General features: G+C 41.1%; 1 protein-coding gene across 35 annotated transcripts in view; it reads right to left on the reverse strand.

The window, feature by feature from the left end:
* CLASP1 (cytoplasmic linker associated protein 1) overlaps nucleotides 1-15444 on the reverse strand; it is a 265289-nt gene that overhangs the window by 11312 nt on the left and 238533 nt on the right. For 23 of the 35 annotated variants that reach the window (XM_074967093.1, XM_074967088.1, XM_074967091.1 and 20 more), the window contains 5 exons: nucleotides 14894-15041; nucleotides 13450-13696; nucleotides 12398-12591; nucleotides 10484-10612; nucleotides 1982-2188 (listed from right to left, as the gene is read on the reverse strand). In XM_074967093.1, the coding sequence (XP_074823194.1) occupies nucleotides 1982-2188; nucleotides 10484-10612; nucleotides 12398-12591; nucleotides 13450-13696; nucleotides 14894-15041 (925 nt within the window). The remainder of the gene's footprint in view (nucleotides 1-1981; nucleotides 2189-10483; nucleotides 10613-12397; nucleotides 12592-13449; nucleotides 13697-14893; nucleotides 15042-15444) is intronic. The other 12 variants (XM_074967112.1, XM_074967111.1, XM_074967116.1 and 9 more) reach the window with 1 other exon arrangement.

Consider the following 15444-nt stretch of genomic DNA (forward strand, 5'->3'; position numbering starts at 1 on the left):
ACAAATCTGCTTTAAATTTAAATCCAAATGCACCAGATTCAGGTTTCAGAAGCTCCCATATAGTCTGTTAACCAGACATTAGAAAGAAAGAAATGATACTTTGCCCTGAGTGTTTGTACATTGCTAGCACGACAGAGACTTATTCTTGGTTGGTCATTAGGCACAATCAAAATAAACATAAACATAATGATGATGATTAATACTAATAAGAAGAAAGCCAAGGAAAGTGTGGGCCCCTTACTGAATGAGGGAGGCAACCTAGTGACAGAGGATGTGGAAAAAGCTAATGTGCTCAATGCTTTTTTTGCCTCTGTCTTCACTAACAAGGACAGCTCCCAGACTGCTGCGCTGGGCATCACAACATGGGGAGTAGATGGCCAGCCCTCTGTGGAGAAAGAGGTGGTTAGGGACTATTTAGAAAAGCTGGACGTGCACAAGTCCATGGGGCCGGACGAGTTGCATCCGAGAGTGCTAAAGGAATTGGCGGATGTGATTGCAGAGCCATTGGCCATTATCTTTGAAAACTTGTGGCGAACGGGGAAGTCCCAGATGACTGGAAAAAGGCTAATGTAGTGCCAATCTTTAAAAAAGGGAAGAAGGAGGATCCTGGGAACTACAGGCCAGTCAGCCTCACCTCAGTCCCTGGAAAAATCATGGAGCAGGTCCTCAAGGAATCAATCCTGAAGCACTTACACGAGAGGAAAGTGATCAGGAAGAGTCAGCATGGATTCACCAAGGGTAGGTCATGCCTGACTAATCTAATAGCCTTCTATGATGAGATTACTGATTCTGTGGATGAAGGGAAAGCAGTGGATGTATTGTTTCTTGACTTTAGCAAAGCTTTTGACACGGTCTCCCACAGTATTCTTGTCAGCAAGTTAAAGAAGTATGGGCTGGATGAATGCACTATAAGGTGGGTAGAAAGTTGGCTAGATTGTCGGGCTCAACGGGTAGTGATCAATGGCTCCATGTCTAGTTGGCAGCCGGTGTCAAGTGGAGTGCCCCAGGGGTCGGTCCTGGGGCCGGTTTTGTTCAATATCTTCATAAATGATCTGGAAGATGGTGTGGATTGCACTCTCAGCAAATTTGCGGATGATACTAAACTGGGAGGAGTGGTAGATACGCTGGAGGGCAGGGATAGGATACAGAGGGACCTAGACAAATTGGAGGATTGGGCCAAAAGAAACCTGATGCGGTTCAATAAGGATAAGTGCAGGGTCCTGCACTTAGGACGGAAGAACCCAATGCACAGCTACAGACTAGGGACCGAATGGCTAGGCAGCAGTTCTGCGGAAAAGGACCTAGGGGTGACAGTGGACGAGAAGCTGGATATGAGTCAGCAGTGTGCCCTTGTTGCCAAGAAGGCCAATGGCATTTTGGGATGTATAAGTAGGGGCATAGCGAGCAGATCGAGGGACGTGATCGTTCCCCTCTATTCGACATTGGTGAGGCCTCATCTGGAGTACTGTGTCCAGTTTTGGGCCCCACACTACAAGAAGGATGTGGATAAATTGGAGAGAGTCCAGCGAAGGGCAACAAAAATGATGAGGGGACTGGAACACATGACTTATAAGGAGAGGCTGAGGGAGCTGGGATTGTTTAGTCTGCAGAAGAGAAGAATGAGGGGGGATTTGATAGCTGCTTTCAACTACCTGAAAGGGGGTTCCAAAGAGGATGGCTCTAGACTGTTCTCAATGGTAGCAGATGACAGAACGAGGAGTAATGGTCTCAAGTTGCAGTGGGGGACGTTTAGGTTGGATATTAGGAAAAACTTTTTCACTAGGAGGGTGGTGAAACACTGGAATGCGTTGCCTAGGGAGGTGGTAGAATCTCCTTCCTTGGAAGTTTTTAAGGTCAGGCTTGACAAAGCCTCGGCTGGGATGATTTGATTGGGGATTGGTCCTGCTTTGAGCAGGGGGTTGGACCAGATGACCTCCTGAGGTCCCTTCCAACCCTGATATTCTATGATTCTAATAGATACCTGTAACAATCCAGGGATGATATCAGGAAGGAGCTGATGTAAAGATTCTTTTGAAATCCTTTCAATGACTTTTGTCTGCATTTTGATGGCAGCTAGATTAATGGGGTAGTCAGCAGTTTGAATGATGGGGCAGAGCACTTTGATGCACTGTTCAGGGTGTATGGAACTGGCCAGGGTGGAAGCAGCTTCCTCAGCAGCTCTGACAACCTGGAATAAAAAACAAAACAAAACATTAATGGGCTCTCACTTCACAAGCAAAATAATCCTCCACGTGCCAGTGAACACAAAGAAACTTCCACTGATGCTGTTCTATAATAGACCCCGTACAAGTACAAAAGGCATTCTTGAGGACTGGGGGACTCAGGGAATTGGCAACATTTACTTCCAGCTACAAATCTATTGCAAGCAGGCCAGTAAGTGACTAAAAATCACTACCACTAGTTCACAGATCAACAGATTTTAAGGGCAGAAGAGACTATTTGATCTTCTACTGTAGCTTCCTGCATAGCACAGGTCACAGAATTGCACCAAATGACCCTGGTATTGAGCCCAATACCTTGTTTGACCAAAGGACATCTTTAGAAAGCCCTCCCGTCTTGATCTGAATACATCAAGAGATGGAAAATCCACCATTTCCCTTACTAGTTTTTTCCAGTGGTTAGTCACTCTCACTGTTACTGAGGGCTGCTTGGATGTCTCATTTAAATATGCATAGCCTCAATCCATTCTTTGTGGGGCACATCAGTCACAGAAAGCTGCATCAGTCTCCCCAAAACTGCATCATTGTTATCCGTCTCCACAAAGAAGTCAAGGATGGACTGATCTCAGATACCGAACTACTCATCCTTTGGTGTTGTCAGGGTACAGGTACCTTTGTGAGGCACCATGGAAGAAGCTTGCACTGCTGCTGATTGCATGCTGTTTTCTATGGCTGAGGCATTGTCAATCTAGGACCTTTCATAACATAACTTTAAAATGTTTTAGAAAAAGAGGGGCAATCTGCCAACTTGTTAGAGTTCTATAGGGATCAATTCACACTATGATACTTCATTCAGAAGGTCTGTGAATGAATACCCAATGTCTGCTCTTATGCTGCAGCAATATACAATTATTTGTAAATTCCTCTACAGTTTCTCACACTAGGCATGTGAAGCCAGGATTTCTTAGTGTTAATGTGTATTACTGTGTGTGTGTGTGGGGGGGGGGGGTGGATGGTGGGGTTTATACATTGTTTTTGAGGGTGGGGGAGAAATATCAGTATTTATGAATGGGCAAATCTAAGGCTATGTCTACACTACAGCCGGGATCGATTCACCAGCAGTCGATTTAGTGGGTCTAGTGAAAACTTGCCAAATTGACAGCAGATCGCTCTCCAGTCGACCCCTGTACTCTACCCCCAATGAGAAGAGTAAGATAAATCAACGGGAGAGTTTCTCCCGTTGACCCCCCATGGTGTAGACCCCGCAGTAACTTGACCTAAGGCATGTAGGGTAGACATAGCCTAAGACGCTGGTGAAAAGGAATTAAACTGCTTGTGCTGATGAAATGAGAAGCTCTCAAGAGATCTCTATTTGGAGACATTTTCTTTAAAAGCAATTCGCTTCTTGGCGCTGGCACTTTTGATGGCTCCTTCCCCTGCATGGAAATGCAACTAGGATTAAGAGGACGCTTGAATGCCTAGTCATGAATTTAACAACATTCCCAAAAAATACATTGACTTGGGCCTCAGACATGCATTATTCGCACATGTAAGTTTTACACGCATATAATGCTGCAGGATTGGGGCCCATTTTTTTTAGTTAGAAAGGGATCTACAATCATTAACATTATTATTCATTCACGAAATATAGTCACAGGGTTATAATTTTCCACAAAACATGAAAATGGCAACGAAGGATCCATCGGTTTTGTCATTATAAACTCAACATGAAAAGTTGCCTTTGGACTAAATCTTAATTGTGGGAATTAATTTTTGTTCATCTTTTAGAAAACAAATTCCGCTGTTTTTGTACTTTAGGAGTTTTCACACAATGGAGGTTGATTTTTTTTTTCATTTTTTTCTAACTGGCATTTTACATTAATATTGATGTTGACTACAACTGTGGCATTCTAATACTGTACGTAACTAGAAAGTGCCAGATTAGCTGGTATAGAAACAAGTTTAATTATACCTACACACCCACTTTTTTAAAACATTGCCTAAAAGTTCCCAGTGGGTGGGCCTAATTTACTTGGACAGTAGCTGGTTATTTTTATCGGGTCACTTCTCCATGAACTAAATTTCTACCACGAAGGGAAGGGAAAATTGCGTAATTAATTTTCTGTTTAGAGTCAGTGGAAGATTTCTAGTCTTGTGAGAGCATATCAAGTAAATGGTGTCTGCATTCAGGTCACACTTCAGCAAAGCACTTAAGCACACGTTTAACTGCAAGAACCTGCTGAAATTCAATTGATGTCAATGGGATTTAAGCATGTGCTTAAGTGCTTTCCTGAATTGGCGCCTTAGCGAGTAAATACCAATTTTGTTCTCTCTCTCACACACACACACACACACTGTTACTTTGGAAAGGCACTGCAGGGGACAGGGTGTCTTAAGAGTTCCTGTCAACCTATTTTGATCCAGCAGGACAAATTGTTCCATCATTACATCTACATTGGCACCTTACATCAAAATGCCACCATGATGCATCTCAAGTAATAAAATGCCAGTTAATAATTTAGGGCCTTTAGTACAATTCTTCTTCTAAACCACCAATGAGATTAACTTTACATATTATCTTTCATGCACTGGACCATTTCCTTTTCATATATATGAAAAGACACATCTAACAGCTCTTATACAGGTAAAATATTCATCAACTTCATAGGTCTGTAGGTTTAGTTCTACAGAGATAAAGCAAAGAGAAAATCAATAGCAAGAAATATTCCCTTTTCTGACCTTTAAATTGATGAAGATGTTTTGTAACCATTTCCCAAGATAATTGAATATTTCTCTGTTTATTTTATTGGTGTGAAACAAAGGAGTGGGCAGGTGAGGTTCTGTGGCCTGCAACATGCAAGAGGTCAGACGAGATGATCGTGATGTTCCCTTCTGGCCTTAAAGTGTATGATGGGCCACAGCAATGTCACATCAATGGTATTGGTTATGGAAGATGACATTTCTCCTTAGTCATGGGTGAGTAAATTTACTGGAACAAATGAGTTAATTTTAAATAATTGGGAACAGAAAGATGGTTCTTTTCCATTAACTCTAAGCAAAAAGTGGTAAAAATCACAACAATAATATGGCCCACATCATTCTGTGAGCACTAAAAGCTAATTTAAATTAAAAGCAATTGCTTGTCAAGCCCTGAATATTTCTTTCCAATTAAGTAGCAATGGGTCTAATTATTATTTCACACCAGTGTAAAAAACAGGGACTCCACTTAAGTCAATGGAGTTAAACTGGTATAAAAGAAGGGTAAAGTAAAAATCAGAATCAAGCCTAATTTCTCTAATCTTATCGTTACATTCATTATAATTATGGCTACAACTGAAGCAGCTCTGTACTGTAGTACATATGCAGGGGGCAGAGGCAAGGCTGAGTAAGGAATTTCATGACTTTTGAGAGCTTCATTTTGTAACCTTAATATTCTGTTAATGTCGTTTTTTACATTTATAGGAGTACGAGCTATCTGCTTTACTAGCCTCCACAATTCTTCCATGGACGCTTTTACCGTCAGGCTGCCTGATGTGTGTACACACCGTGAGACTTGTAGGATTGGGAAGGAATTTTCTCCCAGGCCAGATTGGCAGTGACCTTGCGGGTAGAGGTGCGGGGGAGTTGCCTCTCTCTGCAGCGCAGGGTGTGGGTTATTTGCTGGTATTTGGGTATATCTCACTTATTCAATTCCTTCCCACTGCAGGGGCCTCAGGCACTGGTGCACCTCAGTCCCTGCTGTTTTCTGCCTGTGGCACACAATAGTTTAGTTTTCTGAGGGCTATAATAGTTGGGTTTAATTTGAGTTGTTGGGTTTAAGGTGTGGGTGCTGGGTGGTGTTGGTGGCCTGTGACGTGCAGGACGTCAGACTACATGATCTGGTGGTCCCTCTGGCCCCACTCTCTATAGCTCTATGACTTTCTGGCACTGACAGTCAGCAATACAACTTTTGATAGGTGAGCTTCAGAAGGTCCAGGGCGTGGGAGCAGCTGGAGTTCTTCAAGATGTGTGGTCCCTACCTGTATTCCACTGTGGGGGTACACATGCGCTCCTGGCCAACACCCTCCTTCCTCCTCTCCCACCCGAGGGCAGGAAGCGGTGGCAGCACTGACTCAGGTTTTGGGGGAAGGGTCAGGGTTGGGTCAGGTTGGAACATGACTCAACCCTCTCGGTCTCAGGTGGGCTTGGGTCTGATTTAGTCCCTCCTGACCGTGATAGGATAACACCCTCTTGAGCAATATTGATTATTCGCCACCCAAAATTCCAAATATATTCTCTCCTCGGATTTTTCAGATTAGTCACTCATAGAGCAAGTAACTTCCCATGAACTTCAATAGTTCAGACTGACCAGACTGTCCATTTATATAGCACCTTCCATTACAAAAGACCCCAAAGAGCTTTACATACGTAGAAGGATGCCGAAACTATATGCAGTGCTCAATCCAGCCACCACTGAAATGCAGCAACACCATCCCAGCATGGACCACAATTTATGGAGAATCTCCAAGAACCATGTCTGACTCTTCCCAATGCAGTCAGAGCTTCACATGCATGAGCATTAACACCTTCCTAATACAATTAGCATCAGTGAAAGGATGGTATACACAGCACACTGGATAGAAGAGGATTTGATTTTGTGCGGTAACCTTCATACTCCACATACCCCCAAAGTAACATGACAAACATGCTAAACAATAACTCACATCGCCTTTAACACTACAATCTGTTTTAGTGAGAGGGGGAATGAGAGTCAGATCATTGACATAGTCTCCTCTCCCTCTCAGTTACTCTACTAAAGTGCCCTCAAATCTTTAACATTCACCTCAGCCAGCAAACACAGGCAGAAGGAACTTTAGTTTAACCTCTCACTGAGTTGGGAGTGTGTCAAAGTGCAGCACGTCCTACCCCACCCCCAGACCTGCACTGCAAATTCTGTGCCAAGTAGGAGCTGGAGTTCCAGTGTGGGACGGGAATTCATGACCTTCTGGCCCAGGGGTGAGAGTTTGACCAACTGAGCCATACTCAAATGGACTCTCAGTTAATGTTTCACAGATTTAACTGATTCAGCAACCTCAAGGTACAGGTAAAGCTACCTAGAACACTTCCCCAGCTGTATCTTTACCCAGGAAGCCGCTGCACATGGGCCAGGACTCTACTGACATCCCAGTGGGACATTCTGTCCTTCTGACAGCACTAACCAGTCCACCCACAGTGACACCACCTAGTGCACCCATACAGGGCAGCCATTATTTGCCTTTAAACATTATGGGAACGTGGTCTGCAGCATCCTGCATCTGAGCAGTCATTCAAAGGTCTGTATTGCAGATGTCTATAGATACTGTCTACTTTCTAGGTCTATTAATAAATGTACTGTCCATAAAACTGTAGATCAAGGTCATACTGAGTACAGCATGGCTGTCAACTGCCTATGGTAAAGTGGCTGTGACCAGACTGCTCTTCCTGTAGAAAATGCCTCATTCCCAGCCTAGCACTTTAGCCAAAGGGCTGTGCTTTCTTCCACTCTTGAAATGACCTGTTAATTTCTAGACTTGTTCGTGAAATGCCTGCTCACGAAAGCCAAAGAGCCCTTTGGCATCACAAGTGCATGCAACAGATAGGCAAAAATGTGAGGGTGTGAAGTATAAAACTTTAAACATTATACTTTATTTCAACACAATCTGTCAATTGCACATGGAGGGAAAAGCCCGGGGGGGGGGGGGGGGCGCTGGAGTTCTTTAAAGATGAAGGAGAAAAGCTAGAAAGGAGCTGCTTGAGATTGCAGATTTTTGTGTGAACTTTTGAAGGAGTTTCAGAAGGAAAAAAATACAAGGGCATTGAGTCAAGGTGAGTTGAGAAATATGTAACCAGGAAAAACCTGCTAATAAAAGGCACTCCTTCAGAACAAAATGTTTTGTCTGACTGCTTTATCAGGAAACCAATTTACAATTACAACTTATTACTCTGTATAGAAAATGACAGCAGTGTGGAAACACTTTGAATCTGAGACTGGAGAGTATGGCAATGCTGATTTATTAAAGGATTAAAATTAGAGCTGTCAAGCGATTAAAAAAATTAATCATGATTAATCGTGCTGTTAAACAACAATAGAATACCATTTATTTTAAATATTTTTTGATGTTTACTACATTTTCAAATATATTAATTTCAATTACAACACAGAATACAAAGTGTGCAGTGCTCACTTTATATTTATTTTTATTACAAATATTTGCACTGTAAAAAAACAAAAAAAATTGTATTTTTCAATTCACCTCATACAAGTTCCTTAGTTCAATCTCTTTATCATGAAAATTGAACTTACAAATGTAGAATTATGTGAAAAAAAACCCCTGCATTCAGAAATAAAACAATGTAAAACTTTAGAGCCTACAAGTCCACTCAGTCCTACTTCTTGGTCAGTCAATCACTCAGACAAATAAGGTTGGTTACAATTTGCAGGAGATAATGCTGCCTGCTTCTTGTTTACAATGTCACCTGAAAGTGAGAACAGGTATTTGCATGGCAGTGTTGTAGCTGGCATTGCAAGGTATTTACGTGCCAGATGCACTAAAGATTCATATGTCCCTTCATGCTTCAACCACCATTCCAGGGGACACGCTTCCACACTGATGATGGGTTCTGCTTGATACCGATCCAAAGCAGTGCGGACCAATGCATGTTCATTTTCATCATCCGAGTCAGATGCCACCAACAGAAGGTTCGTTTTCTTTTTTGGTGGTTTGGGTTCTGTAGTTTCCGCATCAGAGTGTTGCTCTTTTAAGACTTCTAAAAGCATGCTCCAAACCTCATCCCTCTCAGATTTTGGATGGCACTTCAGATTCTTAAACCTTGGGTCGAATGCTGTAGCAATTTTTAGAAATCTCACATCGGTACCTTCTTTGCATTTTGTCAAATCTGCTGTGAAAGTGTTCTTAAAATGCACATGTGCTGGTTCATCATCCTAGACTGCTATAACATGAAATATATGCAGAATGCGGGTAAAACGGAGCAGGAGACATACAATTCTTCCCCCAAGGAGTACAGTCACAAATTTAATTGATGCATTATTTTTTTAACGAGTATCATCAGCAGGGAAGCATGTCCTCTGGAATGGTGGCCGAAGCATGAAAGGGCATACAAATGTTTATCATATCTGGCATGTAAATATCTTTCAACTCCGGCTACAAAAGTGCCATGAGAATGCCTGTTCTCACTTTCAGGTGACATTGTGAATAAGAAGCAGGTAGCAGTATCTCCTGTCAACGTAAACAAACTTGTTTGTCTTAGTGATTGACAGAATAAGAAGTAGGACTGAGTGGACTTGTAGGCTCTAAAGTGTTAAACTGTTTTGTTTTTGAGTGCAATTATGTAACCAAAAAAATCTGGATTTGTAAGTTACACTTTCATGATAAAGAGATTGCACTACAGTACTTGTATGAGGTGAATTGAAAAATACTATTTCTTTTTTTTATCATTTTTACAGTACAGATATTTGCAATCAAAAATAATAATATAAAGTGACCACTGTGAACTTTGTATTTTGTGTTGTAATTGAAATCAATACTGAAAATGTAGAAAAACATCCAAAAATATTTAATAAATTTCAATTGGTATTCTATTGTTATAAGTGCGATTAATCGTGATTAATTTTTTAGAATCTCCCACCAGGCATGGCTGGGATGCTGTGGGGCACCTGACGCTGCAGGAGGAAGTTGTGGCCTTCTGCACATGGTTGGCATGGCTGAATGTGCACTCACCAGTTCTCTTCGTGACTTCCCCTTCTATGTCACGCCCTCTTTGTCCATTTTTTGCTGTCCATTCACCAGTTCTTCCACGCTGTGGTCCAAGTTCATCTTTCCCTCCCCATCATGTAGAATGGCTGCTTGTGCACTGACTGTGCGTTCACTATTGCCTACCCTGTCCTTACAAATCTGCACAGACACAGGCTGGATTTTGCCGTTAGCATGCTCTTCACAGTAATCAAGAGCATGTCTTTCCTGCCATTGATATTAATGAGGACTTTACCATTTGGTAAAGCTGATTGCAGGAATTGGCCTCTACATACAATATAGTTCCATATCCAGTTGATATGCTGTCCCGGGTCCCAGAGTTTTTCCTTCCATTGCAGCAAGAATCAGCTAAAAAGCTGTCTACACTAAGAAACCTTTAATATTAAGGGTTGGGGTTTTTTTGGTCAAGATAGGTCAAATCTGTTTACTTCATAACCCCTGACGATGTCATTTCCCATTTTTTTGATCAGTGCCTATTCTATTTTAAGAGTTAAAACAGCATGGATCGCTTACCTCTTTGTGGGAATCCTTATGTGCTTCCAGTGTTTTCATGATGGTTAGCTCCGCGTAGTTTTTAAACCTTGCTGGCTGATTTCTTAAGATCTCCCGCAATACTCTTAAAGCCAGGGCTCTTATTGAATGCTTAACCAAAGAGAAATACAAGTTGGAAACAAAATAATTTAATTTCAAAATGATAACGTTGGCCATATTCTGCTGGCAGTTATACAAACATAAGTCACGAGTCACTCCACAAATTCCAGTGAAGTGACTAGGGATTAAAATCAATGCAACTGAGAGCAGAATTGGTTCAGAGCTCTCCCCACTGTACAAAGATTCATATAGACAAGTGCATTCTCACTGATGGAGAAAGAACCAGAACAAATATAACATTTGCTAAATCCAATATCTTACTCCAGCGAAATATAAATTAGTGCTGAAAAGCAGCAAACCTGCATCACGGGGAGCTGATGATGAAGCTCAGATTATATTTGTTTTTACTTTCCTGTTTTACTGAGTTCTGCAGATTTCACACTATCCATCTTCAAAGTGACAGTTCAAAACAGTGTTTCATATACAGATGCAATGAATCTACTTCGTGTTTTTGTAGCTTTTATGGAAATTACTTTCCTGGCTCTAAGCATTCAGCTAACACAGCCACACCTCTGATTTATGCACTGACCATTTACAGCAGAAGATCATGATTAGTGGGAATACTAGAACAAACGCCTGAGTTATAGAACTGTTGTACCAAGTTTTTGGATTGCAGCCATTGCAAACAGTAACTATAATTTGAGCTGAGGACTAATTCCAAACTGAACCTTTCAAGTACATCCTGATTCTTTGCTCTTCACCTGTACGATTAACATGCTAACACAATTTAGTTGTCCTCAGCTTAGATCACCATATCTTCTGATAGATGTATGACAACAAGAGCCGACACTACAGACAGTGACGCGTAAATTAATAATTGTCAAAATGTAAACATCTACTCTGCTTCAGAATTATATTTTCATTTTGCAAATGGGGAACAGATTCAAAAGGACTTCAGATGTTTTCTTATTGAACACAACAAGCATACAGTGGTACTGAACCAGGATAAAAACACCCCCAATCCTGTGAGCAAGTATATATCCAAAATTATTTGCAAATGTAATCAACGTCACTTAGATGATTATGGCACTAATTTGTGGGCATAATTAGGGACTGAAGTCATCTAAGTCAGTGGTCTCCAAACTTTTTGGATCGCGCACCTCCAGGGCCAGCTCTAGGGGGGAAAAAAAAAAAAAGAAGAGGAAGAAGAAGGGATGCCGCCGAAGATGGAGCGGGGGGAGCCGAGCTCCTGCCAGCATGCCGCCGAAGAATTAAAGGTCCAGGAGCGCTGCTGCCGCCGTGCCGGCAGTGCTCCTCCTGCCGGGCACCCCCAGGGATGGTCTTGTGCACCCCCTGGGGTGCACGCACCCCACTTTGGAGACCACTGATCTAAGTGAGGAAAATTTGGGCCATAAATAGTCTTTCTTGTCAACTATCATCTATTAAAACTTTTGCAGTAGTTCTACATCTGTATTTCCTATTGTATGCCATTGTCGCCTGTTTAATGCCTAGGCCATTCTTCCCCATTAAAACACTGTTTTTATTATTATTATTTTTGGTTGCTACCGGCATAATACTCTGGGAATAGAAGTCAAGCATTTGAAGGCAACTCAAAATCCATCAGTGAGATGACTGAGCATGAAAGGATCGTCAATATCCTCTTCTAATGCAAAGAGACTGGGCGGATAGCACTACTGGCAAGAAGGTGATGGTGTATCAGATACAGATAGTACACCCTAAAGCTAATGCAATGGATATAACCGAACCAACATGGACAAACTGTCATCTCAGAATAAATGATGTACAAGAGAGTTAAATATAACACCAGACTCTTACATCTTTGTCTCCAAGTGTTTCTAGCAGCAAGAGCAAAATGGTTTTGAAATGTTCCTCCCAAACTCCCAGGTTATCTTCTCGCGTGATCTTCAGTAGCTCAAGCAGGGCTCCTTTCCGTTCTTCCACCCGTTCATTGTGGTTGGACAGTTCTTTCAGAAGATCAGCCACCAAATCGGAATGATCAATGGATACTTCTAGGACAAATGAAAACAGGTCAGTTTCACTGGGGAAAAAAAAGCAGCTGCCAGTGCTTTCAGGATTTATGACGGGGATGTGCCAAACCCAGGCCAGTCATACTGGACACATGGCAACCCCATATTTTAAGCAAAGCCCCAAAAGACTGGTTAGAAAGAGATTCTAGTCAGGAACATGCAAATTCTAGGATCTCTTTAGGACTGTTCTAACTTATGCCTGGCTATTCAAGCACTTCAAACAAGTTGGATTGGGTGATAGGAAGTGAAGAAGGAATAGAAGGAATGAATGAAATGACTGCATCTCTTAGTTGCTCATTACCAGATGTTTGAAAATGAAGCATTACTTCTAGACAATATTATACACTTTCTGGTTTCCAATTAGAATCCACTGATACCCGTTTTCAATCTAAATGATTTTCTAACAACCCTTTTTGTTTATGACTATATATACACACATAAAAACCCCACTCCCCATATTAGGAGTTCCTACACACACAATAGAAAGAGTTCCCACACAACAATTTAGGAGTTCAATTCTTCTCCCAATTAAGTCAACAGCAAAATTTGCATTAATTTTAATGGCCGCAGGACCAGCACCGGAAGAGGTTATGAATAAAACAATACAGCTGAAACTGAATTGAAACAAATGACAGTATTGCCTAATAAACTCATATGCAAGTTCTGTTACTCATGCAGTCGCTGTGTATTCATTTGAACCCTTACCTGAGTAAAACATGATGTATATTTATATAAAGAAACCATTTGCAGGGTTGTGTCCCATGACAATTTAAACATGTAAATGTAAAATACAGAACAAAATGAACAGCTTGAGAATTTATAATACAAGCAGATACCAACCATCCCGAAGCTGATCCATATCATCATCAAACACAGCCTCTTTTAAGGCAGTCTTGTCATAGGTGTTGATTGTGTCTGAATAAGGGTAGGGGTTGTAATCTCGGGCTCGGGGCCCTGAAAAGGCGCGTGGAGGCTGAGTATTAAGTAGAGAGGTTTTGTTATCTAGAGCCATCCTTCCTCCTTCCATGACATCACTGCTTCCCCGTACATCACTGGCAGGTGCAGCTATTCCACCGTCTCGAGACACCTGAACGGATCAGACAGAACAGAAATGGAATTTTAGATTATTCTTTTAATCTCACCAGAGATGCAGCCTTTTAGATTTAATACCAACATCCACTAAAATAAAACCAAGCATCATAAATTTTGCATCTAATCTAATTTTCTGAAGATTAATTAAAATATTGATATTGTCTCTTTTCATGAATTATGTACCTATTACTGTCCCAAAAGATTTCATTGGTGAAAACTTGAGCACAAGTCAACAAATAAAAGGACACTAGGTACTCCTAAATTTGCACAAACTCCTGCAACTTGGCAAAACCCAGAAAGAGATCACTAAGCAGGCTCAGGTACACATATTCTTGAAAACAAAGTTGCAAAAGAAGCAAGTGAAACTGAAAAAATGAGGACTTGTATTGAGGTTAATGAGAGCCCAACTCTGAAAATTCTACGAGGTATGTCAGGAAACGGCAGCTCCCGGGGCAAGGGAGGGTTAGGTCTCCATTTTAGCATGATGAGCACAAGTTAATGCCAAACATTTGTTATGACGACTTAAAAAAAAAAAAAAAGTCTTCCAAAAGACCAGAGAATATGTGGCTTTAAATACACTTGAGTGACGTTGTGCTAACCTAAATGTCTCTTTTTCCCAATAAGAAGCAGAAGTTTAACTTGCAGAAGCATTTAAAACCATTAATGGCCCCAATTTTGCCCTCCTTAAGAAGCATGATGACTAACACCTTTTATCACAAGTAGTTCCACTGACCTCCAGGAAACCACATGCAGTGTAAGGTACTATTCCGTGATTTGAACCATAAGTTACTATGAAACCTTTATATGAATTAGCTACAAATTGGGGGGAAACAATTAATGCACTTTGAAGATTTGTATCTTACTTTTTCTGCTATAAGCCTTAATACATGTTCCATGTTGAGAAATCCTGAGGCGAGAAATCCAATATTAGCATTTATTTCTTACACAGTCCAAACTCCCGCTGAAGTCAAGATAAGTGAATTTCAAATGGAGTTTGACATGAGTAAGGGTCTATAGAATTTGGCCCCATGATTTTAGGACGAGACAATTATATGTGGAAATATACCCCTATGGCAAAGAAAACAAAGGAAACAATTCCAAATCATGACAAAGGAGCTTAAAATACAAGCCAGCAAACCAAAGGCTGATTTCGCAAACTGTGATTTTAGAATCTTATTAATAGCCTACTTACGTCACAGTCCTTCTTCCCATCACGCTTGATTGGTTCATTCAGATCCTCTTGACTACGGAAACTAAACTTTTCAATTGCCTCTGTGACTCCACGAAGAGAGCTGAAGATTTCATCGGAATTTAGGTTCTCTGTGTCATAATCCAGCATGCTATAGGTCAAATGCATATTGTAAGATGTCACATACCAAAGTAAGAATCAACTTTTGACCTTGAATAACATTATGACCAGCTCGAAATGGGATGAGTTGGAGTTCCATTTCTAACAGTGACTTGTAACAAAATGTGGACAGAACCTAGGCAGATTTTGGGCCTAATTTCCTTTTCACACAGATGTAATTAATGACCAGTTCCATTGAAGTCAATGGAGTTATAGTGGTGTAAACGAGAGGAGAATTAGGTGCACTGTTAGTTAAATTCCACAGTAAGTGCACTAGTTTTCATAGTCAGAAACCTACCCCTCAAAATGGAATAAAGGCATTGTTAAGTTAAAAACAGACAAACAAAAAACAATGAATATGAGAATTCAAAGATTTAATGCAGGTATAAATGAAA

Source organism: Natator depressus, chromosome 11 (genome assembly GCF_965152275.1).
Source record: "Natator depressus isolate rNatDep1 chromosome 11, rNatDep2.hap1, whole genome shotgun sequence".
NCBI lineage: Eukaryota > Metazoa > Chordata > Testudines > Cheloniidae > Natator > Natator depressus.